The sequence below is a fragment of the Manis pentadactyla genome, chromosome 4 (genome assembly GCF_030020395.1).
Source record: "Manis pentadactyla isolate mManPen7 chromosome 4, mManPen7.hap1, whole genome shotgun sequence".
Taxonomy (NCBI): Eukaryota; Metazoa; Chordata; class Mammalia; order Pholidota; family Manidae; genus Manis; species Manis pentadactyla.
In genome coordinates this window covers 140,565,570-140,577,569 of record NC_080022.1, presented here as the reverse complement: position 1 = coordinate 140,577,569, position 12,000 = coordinate 140,565,570, and the positions used below count along the sequence as shown (strand labels likewise).

Below are 12,000 nucleotides of genomic sequence, written 5' to 3'. Positions count from 1 at the left end.
ATGGCCACCATCCAAAAGACAAACAACAACAAATGTTGGTGAAGATGTGGAGAAAGGGGAACCCTCCTACACTGCTGGTGGGAATGTAAACTAGTTCAACATTGTAGAAAGCAGTATGGAGGTTCCTCAAAAACCTTAAAATAGAAATATCATTTGACCCAGGAATTCCACTCCTAGGAATTTACCCTAAGAATGCAGCAACCCAGTTTGAAAAAGACATATGCACCCCTATGTTTATCACAGCAGTATTTACAATAGCCAAGAAATGGAAGCAGCCTAAGTGTCCATCAGAAGATGAATGGATAAAGAAGATGTGGTACATATACACAATGGAATAGTATTCAGCCATAAGAAGAAAACAAATCCTACCATTTGCAACAACATGGATGGAGCTAGAGGGTATTATGCTCAGTGAAATAAGCCAGGCGGAGAAAGACAAATATCAAATGATTTCACTCATATGTGGAGTATAAGAACAAAGAAAAAAATTGAAGGAACAAAACAGCAGCAGACGCACAGAACCCAAGAATGGACTAACAGTCACCAGAGGGAAAGGGACTAGGGAGGATGGGTGGGGGAGCAAAAAAAGGCATTACAATTGGCACACATAATGTAGGGGGGGAGCACGGGGAGGGCTGTGCAACACAGAGAAGGCAAGTAGTGATTCTCCAGCATCTTACTACGCTGATGGACAGTGACTGTAATGTGGTATGTGATGGGGACTTGATAATGGGGGAGTCTAGTAACCATAATGTTGCTAATGAATTGTACATTAATGACACCAAAATTAAAAAAAGAGCTACTATACACCAAACAAACTGGACAACCTCGAAGAAATGAAGAAAGTCATAGAGACATACAACTTACCAAGACTGAATCAGGAAAAATAGAAAATCTGAATAGTCCAATTACTACTAAGGAGATTGAATCAGCATTCAAAAATCTCCCAATGAAGAAAAGCTCAGAACCAGACGGGCTTCACTGGTTTAAATTTGCCAAACATTTAAAGAAGAATTAACACCAACTATCTCAAGCTCCTCTAAAAAATTTAAGAGGAAGAAATACTCCCAGACTCATTTTATGAGGCCAGTATTGTGCTAATACCAAAACCAGAAAAGGACACTACTAGAAAAGCAAACTAGAGGCCAATATCCCTGATGAGTACAGATACAAAAACTATCAATAAAATACTAGCAAACCAAATTCAGCAGCACATTAAAATGATTATTTACCATGATTAAGTGGGATTTATCCCTGGTATGCAAGAGTGGTTCAATATATGCAAATCAGCATTTTTGATACATCACATCAACAGAATGAAAGAAAAGAACCACATGATTATCTCAATAGATGCAGGAAAAATCCAACAAAATTCAGCACCCTTTCATGATAAAAACTCTTAGCATATTAGGAACAGAGGTAACACATCACAACATAAAAAAGGCCATATATGGTAGGCTCACAGCTACTGTACTCATGGATGAAAGATGTTCCTGTAAGATCAGGAACAAGACAAGGATGCTCACTCTCACTAGTGCCCACTCTCACCACTCCTATTTAACATACCTATTCAACACAGTACTGTTAAGTCTAGGTAGAGCAATCAGGCAAAAAAAAAAAAAAAAAGAGAAAGAAAAGGTATGAAAATTAAAAAGGAAGAAGTAAAACTATCTTTAGCAGGCCACATTATTTTATACATAGAAAATCCTAAAGACTCAACCAAAAAACTATTTGATCTAATCAATGAATTCAGTAAAGTTGCAGGATATAAAATTAACATATAAAAGTCAGCAATATTTCTATACACTAACAATAAAATCTCTGAAAGAGAGATACATTTGCAATAGCATCAAAAACAATAAAATAGTTAGGAATAAATTTAACTAAGGCAGTGAAAGCTCTCTACACTGAAAACTATAAGACACTGATGAAAGAAATGAAGAAGACCAATAAATGGAAATGTATCCTATATTCATGGACTGGAAGAATATTGTTAAAATGTCAACACTATTAAAGCCTCTATTGATTCAAAGCAATCTAATCAAGATTCCAAGGGCACTTTTTATAAAAGTAGGAAAAACACCACTAAAATTTATATGGGACTACAAAAGACCCCAAATAGCCAAAGAAATCCTGAGCAAAAAGAACAAAACAGGAGGTATCACACTTCCTAATTTCAAGATATACTATAAAACTGTTATATCTTCAAAACAGTATGATGCTAGTATAAAAACAAACAGATCAAGGAACAGAAGCAAAAGCCCAGAAATCCAAACATATGATTAACTAATAGTTGACAAGGAAGCCAAGAATAATCAATGTAGGAAAAATAGTCTCTTCAATATATTAGTTAAAGTAGTATTTGACAAGGGAGCCAAGAATAATCAATGGAGGAAAGATAGCCTCTTCAATAAATGGTGCTGGGATAACAGGATATTCACCTGTAAAGAATGAAATTGGACCTGTGTCTTATACCACTTACAAAAATTAACTCAAAATGTATTAAAGGCTTAAATGTAAAAACCTGAAACCATGAAACTCCTGGAAGAAAACACAGGAACAAAACTCCTGAGGTGGGTCTAGATTTTTTGGACACAACACCTAAGAAGCACAAGCAACAAAACAAAAGACAAGTGAGACTACATCAAACTAAAAAGCTTTTGCACAGCAAAAGAAATCATCAACAAAATGAAAAGATAACCTACAGACTGGGAAAAAATATTTGCAAACCAGATATCTGATAATGGGTTAATAGCCAAAACACATAAATAAATCATTCAACCCAACAGTATAAAAACAAGTAACCCAATTAAAATATGGGCAGAGGACCCGAACAGACATTTCTCCAATAAAGATATATGAAAAGGCCAACAGGCACATGAAAAGATGCTCAATATCACTAGTCATTAGGGAAATGCAAATTAAAGCTACAATGAGGTATCACCTCATATCATGTCTTGTCAAAAAGACAAGAGACAACATGGTAGTATGGATGTGGAGCAAAGGGAATCCTTGTGCACAGTTGATGGGACTGTAAACTGATATAGCCACCACGGAAAACAATACAAAGGGATCCTCAAAAAATAAAAAAAATGTAAGTATGATATGATTCAGCAATTCCATCTCTGGAATATATCCAAAGGTAATGAATAGACACCTGAACCTACATGTTCAAAGCAGCACTACTTACAATAGCTAAGACATGGAAACAACGTAAGTGCCCATCAACAGATGAACGGATAAAGGAGGTGTGCTTTCACACACACACACACACATACATACACAACGGAGTATTATTCAGCTGTAAAAAAATGAGGAAGTCCTACCATTTGTGACAACATGGACAAACCTCAAACGCATTATGCTAAGTAAAATAAGTCAGAGACAGACAAATACCATATAATCTCATTTTTATGTAGAATCTAAAACGACAACAGCAATAAATTCACAGAAAAAGATCAGAAGTGTAGTTACCAAAGGTGGAGAGGAGAAAGGTGGTCGAAAAGTACAAACTTCCAGTTATAAGATACACAAGTACTGGGGAGGTAATGTACAACACGATGACAATAGTCAACACTGATCAATTATACATTGGAAAGTTGTTAAGAAAGTAAATCCTAAGCGTTCTCATCACAAGGAGAAAAAAATTATCTTCCTTTCTTTTTTTTATTTTTCTACATGCCAAGGTGATATTAGCTGAACCTACTATGGAAAGCCTTTCACAACATATATAAGTCAAACCATCATGCAGTACACTTTAAACTTACAGTCAATTATTTCTCAATAAAACTGAGGGAAAAAACTAAAAAAAAGGGCCAGCACCAAAATATAGTGAATGACAATAGCCAAGAATTAATAAAATAGCAAATCTACCTCTGTGGCCCTGAATGACCATTCTCCCATTCCAAAGCCCACCTTTTTCCCTCTCCATTATCTAAATCCTTCCTTCAAGACCCAACAGATATTAAACCTGTACTGTGCTGCCTAAAAGGCCTTTTTCCGGACTTAATAATAAGCCTAGGCTCAGGACTCAAAGCTACCCTAGCACAGTATCTGCAGCACATCGAGCTTCCCCCGCTAGGCTGGAACCCCACTAGGGCAGGACCTACAGGGCAGGCTCCAGTAAACTCAAGCACTTACCGCAGTGCCTGTTCATCAGAAATCTGTTCTGAGCAGAACCTCGTAAGTGCTGGATCAATTCATTCCCTTATTCACACAGTCGGCATTTATTAAGTAGCTACCATATGTAAGGCCTTTGTTCCAGGCCTTTTACTTTCAAAGATGAATCAGGCATGAACTGGAACCTCAAGGAGTTAAAGTTTAATAGGATTTGCACATGTAATTAACTATAAATCAAAGAAGAAAATGAAAAATATCTTAAAAGGTTAAAGATGATACGTGAATAAGGAAATTAACTGCTACATAGTATGGATAGGAAAAACCTACAAACAACCTAAATATCCACATACACATAACAGAATAGATAGCCATGAAAAAGGGTGAGATAACTCTACTTATAAAAATACATGTATACAAAAATGATATAATAGTTAAACCTACTATTTATTGAACCTTTACTATTTGCCAGGAAGGGGAGGGAGCAGAGGGGCAAGCGATATACAGGAAGAAGTGGAGAACAGAAATGCTTTCCTGGTTCCAGTTCCTCTGTAGGCCTGGCAATATCCTTGTCCTCAAGTTCCTTGCAATGTATTTCCTTTCTTGTTTAAGCTATTTCAAGATTGTTCCTGTTATTTTCAAACACTCCTAACATACCGAGTAAAGAAGGAAAAAGGAATAAAAAGTGAGGTTAGCATTTGTCAAAACTCACCAATATACACACCTAAAGTTTGTGTATATTGTTTTATGTAAATTATACCTCAATTTACAAATAGAAACAGTGAGGCAGACAGCCTGATTATATGGAGGACACTGGTACCAATAACAGAAATACTGTACATAGGAGGAAAGGTTCTGGTGGGGCAGTAGATGATTTGGTACACTGCCCAGATCCCCTCCAGGACTAGAGCCCTCATTTTCCCAACTGCCAGGAGGGTTGGCAGCAGCTGATCTCAGCTGATTCCTCTCCTAGGCTTGCTCTCAGCTGAAGAAAAACATTTCCCCAATGTCTCTCCATCTTCCCAGGAGTAACTCACACCTATTCACTGGTTGACAGAGGGGAACTGGGGATATAAAGATTCAGCCCCTTTGACCCAATTTGGGACTACTATGTAGGATTAGACCAGCCCCAGAGCTCCTTACAAAACTGGCTACGGTCTCAGTTACAGCTGCAATGCAGTTCAACTTCTCCCTGTGTTCCATCCTGTTTCCCTGATGTCCCTTCAGGTATTGACCAGAAGAGCATTCCCTGAACAACTTCCTGGGAGATGCAAATCTCCATCTTAAGAGTTTGCTTCCTGGGGAACCTGACTTCCAACATATAAGATGAATCAATTTTTAATAAGCTTGAGATTCCAGGTGAAAACATACAGCAAGTTAGAAATGTGGTCTAAAGCTCAGGAAAAAGATCTGGGCAGGAAAAACATTTGGGAGCGATTCCACACAAAGGTGACACTTATGGCTGAGATCTTCAATACACCAGTGGGGAAAGACTGAACAGAGGAAGGCCTAGATAATATCTGTAATAAGTGCTGATATTTAGGTTGCTGGATGAGAAAGGGAAGACCTAAGCAACACACAGAGAGGAAGGGGAGAACACAGAGAATATAGAGTTATGATCACAGAGAGCATTTCTGGAAAAGTCTGCAGTCAACAAAGACAAATGCTAACAAAATAATTAACAAGAATGAGACATATGATAAATGTTTAACAGCCCTTCTTAATTGAATTGAGTAGGACACATGGTCTGCAGGATGCTCAGCTTTAGTTCGGTTGTCTTTGGCAGCTTCTGTCCAATGGTGGCAGGCACAGGATCTATGTAAATGCCCTAAAGCAGACCCACTGTTAGGCTGGTAAGCAAAGAAAAGCAGAAAGTGTAGTACACAAACTTAAGTGAGCCAAGACAAAATTGAACTGCTTGAGCAATTTGGAAGAAACCTCCTTCTGAAAGGCTTCTTACAAGAGCATTCCTAGGGACCTTCTGAAAAAACAGCTGGGATCCTTGAAAAGGATCACTGTCCTTCTCAAGGATCAAATTTGAACCTTAGTCAAAACCCACAGATACTTAAATAGATAGAACTGAATCTTATATATATATATATTTTTGGCATCAGACCATAGGCATAGAAAGGGAGGAATGAGGTTATCACTTATAGACATTAGCAACACTGTCATCATTGCTTTGAATATGAATACATGAACTCTTCTTAACCACAGCATCCTAAAGTAAATAACATACCTAACAAACAGGTGTTATTTGACCTCTGATCCTTGGCTGGAGTAAACAGAAAGAATTTACTTTCCGTGAACAGAAGGAATTTACTTTCTGCTCCTGTACCCAACACAGCTATGTAATATTCTTCAATAAGCTCACTGACTTTCTCTGTTTTCCTCTGGGTATGGCAGGGGGATCCCCATGTTTACATTTCTTGTGGCAACTCCTCCTGCCCAACCTGCAAAGGCCAAGACACAAAGCATCATAGACTCCCCAAGAACGAGTGCAGCTATATCCCGCAAAGATCTGAAAACCTGTTGGAGTTCCAAAAGTCAGCACCAATTTCAAATCTGATCAGCATCTCTGAAAGTCACAGTTACCATACAGCTGAATAAAATATTTTTTCATAAATTTAACGCCAGTGTGTCTGTGTTTGGAAACTTTGAAAATACATGTTGTATGGTTTACTGCACTGGAAAAGGTGCCAACAGAGTTTCAAAGGAAGGGAAGTGTATAACTGTTTCCTTTCAAATGCATTTTCCAATGGGATCCATTCAGGGAAAAGGCTGGAACTAACTAAAACATTATTAAAAACTGTTATGGAAAGAGACAGGGAGATGGAAAAAGATAGACCCAAAAAAGCAGAATACATAACCAGGAGTGAGATGGACACACAAGGAAAAAGAAAGGGGCAGAGAGACAGGTTGGACAGGGAAACGGGGTGAGATGGAGTTTTGTCTGGCAGTTGCTGTTCGTGGTCTCATACTGTTGCAGATCAATCGATCAGGGCTGCAGTGCTGCTGGCCCAGTGGCACAAGACAAACCACAGAGTTGGCTTTAAGTTCGGCACTTGCGAACTGCTGACCTTCAATTTTCAAACCAAAAATATTCTTTGTGAAACAGTAATACCAGGTTCAGCCCAACCAGCCAAGCAAAAACAAGGACTACTAACCTGAAGTAACACCCTGTTCAGTTACATCAGGCACCAGTGCTTTGTAGACATCACCCGAGAAGTCTGCAAACCTGAAACCACACCCCACCAAAAACTAACTTCAGGTTCTGACTCAACCAAGTAGGCAATGATAACCAGAAATGTAAAACAAGTGACATGGTGTTTCAAAGTTGGCTCTACCAGGTCCTATTCAAGCAGGAAGGCCAGTCCTCACTCAACAAAGCCAGAGATACAGCAATTCTTTCTGAGGTCACATGTGCATGACTCCAGTGGAATCTGCATGCAATGCTTAGGGCAGGGTTTGGCACTGACTTAGAAGCCATTACATTTCTAGACAAAGAATTAACAGTTTGTAGTGAGTGAGGCTTTTTGTTTTTTGGGTTTTTTTTGCTTTTTTGCTAAATTCATCTAAGCTAAAGTGATGCTAAAACTTATCTCCTAAACTGGGATACTTGTGAGAGTGAAAAGAGTGTGCTATTAGTAAAACATGAACAGGGTCTATCCCTGGGCAAACCAAGACTCACCATCACTCAAGCCTAAGCCATTGCTGCTTTTCTTCTGTGTGGATCAGTATTATAAAAGTTTAGCTTAGAAGAATCTTTTTGAAAAGCCAGGGCTGCTCCTCATTAGTGCCAAAGCACTCTCTTTTTGAGCTCCTCCAATGGAGAGGTAAACAAATCAATTAAGTTAACTGCAAAAACTAACAAGAAAGACTGAGCTGACAATCAGGATTCTGGAGAAGCTAAAAATTCCAGGCAGCAGCTTCAGGGGAAAAGGGAAATGTGCCACAGATGGAGCTGCTGAGGCTGATCCACCAGGCCTGTTGGTGCTAGGCCCTGATGCTTCAGCCAGCTTCAAACAGCCGAGTGGAGGGTGGGCAGACCTTGGTGCAAGTTTGCTGAGTTCCAGGCCATCATTCTTGAGGGTGTAATAACCATGGGCTGTAGCACACATGTTGAGGGATGAGGGAAAAAAATAAACAGAGAGACAAAAGAATGAGGATGCACTGCCAATTTCAATTGTGCAGCTTTTATTTTTAAATGCTTATCAAGCTGAGAGAGAGCAGAGTTCTTGGAAAACAAGGTTTCCTTTTTTCCAATGCCAGCGTGAAACACCCTCAAGGACGGGCACTGCACAGACTGTAACAACAAGGAACATGGCTCTGCGTCCTCCCAGCAGTACAGGCTGCTGTGGGTCCCACGCTGCTCTGATTTCGGCTCAACTGAGAACTGGAAATAACAGGCCCACTGCCTCTGGTAAAAACTGCTCTTTTTAAATTTTTTATTAATCTCCAAACTGGCTGTGTTAGAGTTACAGCCCATTACCTACCAACTCTCTTCACTAATAAAATAAATTTATAAAAGTCCTAATTACTACTTTTACTGAACTACGCTGCCTGGGGATCAAGTACAGGAAGCAGAAGGCTCAACCAGTTGTCAGGTAGGGGATGACAGTGAGGGAGTGGGGGAGGACCTAGCATCACTAGCAGGAGAGAACATGAGGTCCACAGAAGAGCCTTAGACCACATGCCCAAAAAGAAACAAAAGGGCACTAACCCTGTTTTGTTCTGAACAGCACAGTGAGGATCCATGCCACCCTGGCATCTGGGGAGGCCTGTCACGAGTTACACAGGCCTATGCTGCCCACACCCCAGCTCAGCAGCAAAAGAGAACTGCAGTCCAAGACAGATGGATCTTGGCCAGACTCTCAGCACAGAGCCTGGAGAATCTGACCAGTAAGGAAACAAACAACTATCCCTGCCACCCAGCCCACTCTATCCTTTCCCCACAAGAGGAAAAAACAAACAAAACAACAACAACAAATGCAGGCAATTACACAAGAGCTTTATCATGAAGTGCAGGCGGACTGCGGGTTTGGGCCATGCCCTGCACCTCATCCCAGAACACTGATTATGAAGCTGGAAGTGTTACTCACATGCTGAGCCAATCAGCCAGGGCTGGTGCTAAGAAGTCTGACTAGATACCAGCAGTCAACTCTGGCACACTCATTTATAATAAAACGTGGGTACTAAACAAACTAGTTCAACCTTAGACAAAAAGTAAGGATAAAACATAACTATCACTTTTAATTGTCCACAAAGAACCCTCCTCAGCAAACCCCATGTACCTTTCAGATTTTGATAAACTGTATTCTCCTCCAGAGCACACTAAAAACCAACCACTAGCCAAGAATCTTTTTAAAAGAATCTCGATTTAAAAACCTGCTGTGGCAGGTGACTTAAAACCAGTGGCAGACGCCTCTTTTGGAGATGGCATTTCACTGAGGCAGAAGGGTCTGCAGTTACTCTCTGCATGCCACATGTCTAACTCTAAAGAACTGAGGAATGCTCTCAGCAGGAAAAATACAGCAGCAAATGCTGTGACATCGAAGCCACAACTCCAGGGCCCCTGGAGCCTCTCAAACTGAGCTGCCAGCTAGGGAGCTAACACTAGCTTTGGATAAAATGCAGCTCTGGTAGAGTAATTAATTTTTTTCTTAACTGGGATTACATTAATTTTCAAGGACTAATGGAGTCCAGCTGTAATGGGAAGAGCGGCTGCTGATGCACAAAGGCACTTGTGCGTACAACATTATAAACACACACATACACGCGCACACGCGCGCGCGCACGCACACACACACACACACACACACACACACACAGACCTATAAAAAGGATCCACTATAACAGGATATTTTTAGTTTCTACAATGCTGCACTAAAAATACAGCCCCAGCTGATACATCATGGCAGAACTATTCTCTCTCTGTCCCTTCAGGAACAGTTTAAAACATTTATTTTTGTTTCCTTTTGTGATGGTCAGAGAAGAGAGAGAAAATAGCTACTCATTGATAAGAGGAAACAAGAGAGACATGAAAAATTGAAAACTACCTAAAAACTCATGGAGAGGTTTATTTTATTAGTTCTTAATAAATATCTTGCAGATTTCCTCAGGAAATACACCAGATCACATGTAAAATAGTTTGATACTGATGTCAACTGCATCAACATATGAAGTCTATTAGGGTGAAGCCGCAGCAGGGTGATCAGCATGCTGAAAAACTCCACAGTACTTGTGGTGGGGGGGGATCTCACGGCCTTCCAAATTCTTCGAGAGGTAAAAAAGTCAGCCAAGACGCAGAGAGAGAGAAAAAGAAAAAAAAAAGATCCCACATCCTGCTTTCAGCTGCCAGCAATGTGAAGTGCCCAGAGATTAATTCTACGTCTGGCCTGGAAATGTGACTTTAAAGCATGAGGGAGGGAGCTGGTGGGGGTGGGGAGCAGTGAAGAGGGAAGAGGAAAGAAAAGGGCAGGCTAACTGAGGCTGGCGGCAGGCCACCACCCCCTCCCAAGCCATGTTTCAATGTAGACAGAAGTAAACCCCAATAGACAGCAGCGCCTCAGCCTGCCAGGGCCTTACACCAGCTGCAGCGCATCTCGCTCTCTCCACTCAGCCCCAAGTGCAGATGTTCCCTACAGCATCACTTCCGCTAGACTTTCTTTTAAAGAAGTAGCACACATATGTCGAGGCATTTCCACTTCTTCCCAACAGGGAGCTCTTTACCTTTAAGGGACTCAAAATAAAGGCAAAACTCTGATGGCAGGTACCACAATGGCTGGATGAGCTGCTCCAGTCTCCCCTGGGAAGGAGCATTCATTGGCTAAAGAGCATTCATTAAGAAATGGGAATTTATAAAAGTGGCTTCTTATTATCTTCAGAGGAAGAAGTCTCTATAGTTTGGGGCCAAGTAAAAAGGTGGAAAAGTATGTCAAAGACTTTAATCCAGGTTTCTCAAAGCAGTCCACCATATATTACCTCCTCAAAGGGGTTCTGATGGCTTAACCATTTGTGGCGCTTATATAAGGTGGGTTTAAAAGAATTAAAAAAAACACACACAATAACGTTTTACCAGGTAGGCACAATTACCTGACTGCAAGGAAGACACTAATTTTTTTTTTAAATTATGTTTGTTAATCTTAGGTGCCTAAATTCATTTTACATAAACGCAGGCTCTGAAAAGTTAATAAATCATTATTAAGTACCTGAAGTCAGCCTTCAAAACTATTAGGGATTTGATAAAATATCATATAGTCTCCTAAAGCTAAATAGATGTCACCCAAGGGATAGACAAAGAGTACACAATATGATTCATAACATATGAAGAATGGAGGAAGAGGAAAAAGGAGGAAAAAAAAAAGAACCTTTAGGTTATATTTGTAATAACACACAAACTGAGTTAAATTAGACTGTTAGATAGTAAGGGAATTACCCCTGAACCTCTGGTAACGACTAATCTAAAGCCTGCAATGGCAATAAGTACATACTTATCGACAACCACCCTAAAAGTAAATGGTCTGAATGCACCAATCAAAAGACAATGAGTCACTGAATGGATTAAAAAACAAGACCCATCTATATGCTGACTACAAGGGACTCGCTTCAAACCCAAAGACATACACAGACTAAAAGTCAAGGGATGGAAAAAGACATTTCATGCAACTAACAGGGAGAAAAAAGCAGGAGTTGCAGTACTTGTATCAGACAAAATAGACTTCAAAACAAAGAAAGTAAAAAGAGACAAAGAAGGACATTACATAATGATAAAGGGGTGAGTCCAACAAGAGGATATAACTGTCTATGCTCCCAACACAGGATCACCTACATATGTGAAACAAATACTAACAGAATGGGAAATAGAATGCAATGCATTCATTT

At 40.0% G+C, this 12,000-nt stretch overlaps 1 protein-coding gene across 4 annotated transcripts in view; it reads right to left on the bottom strand.

The window, feature by feature from the left end:
• The window catches only part of SMG6 (SMG6 nonsense mediated mRNA decay factor), a 232,681-nt gene that overhangs the window by 126,873 nt on the left and 93,808 nt on the right, over positions 1-12,000 (bottom strand). Inside the window, exon 1 of one of the 4 annotated variants that reach the window (XM_036906134.2) lies at positions 4,141-4,171. The exons of the other annotated variants lie outside the window; for them this stretch is intronic. Coding sequence (XP_036762029.2) covers positions 4,141-4,156 — 16 coding nt within the window. The 5' untranslated portion in view covers positions 4,157-4,171. Of the gene's footprint in view, positions 1-4,140; positions 4,172-12,000 lie in introns of those variants that run through there. 4 annotated transcript variants of the gene reach the window in all.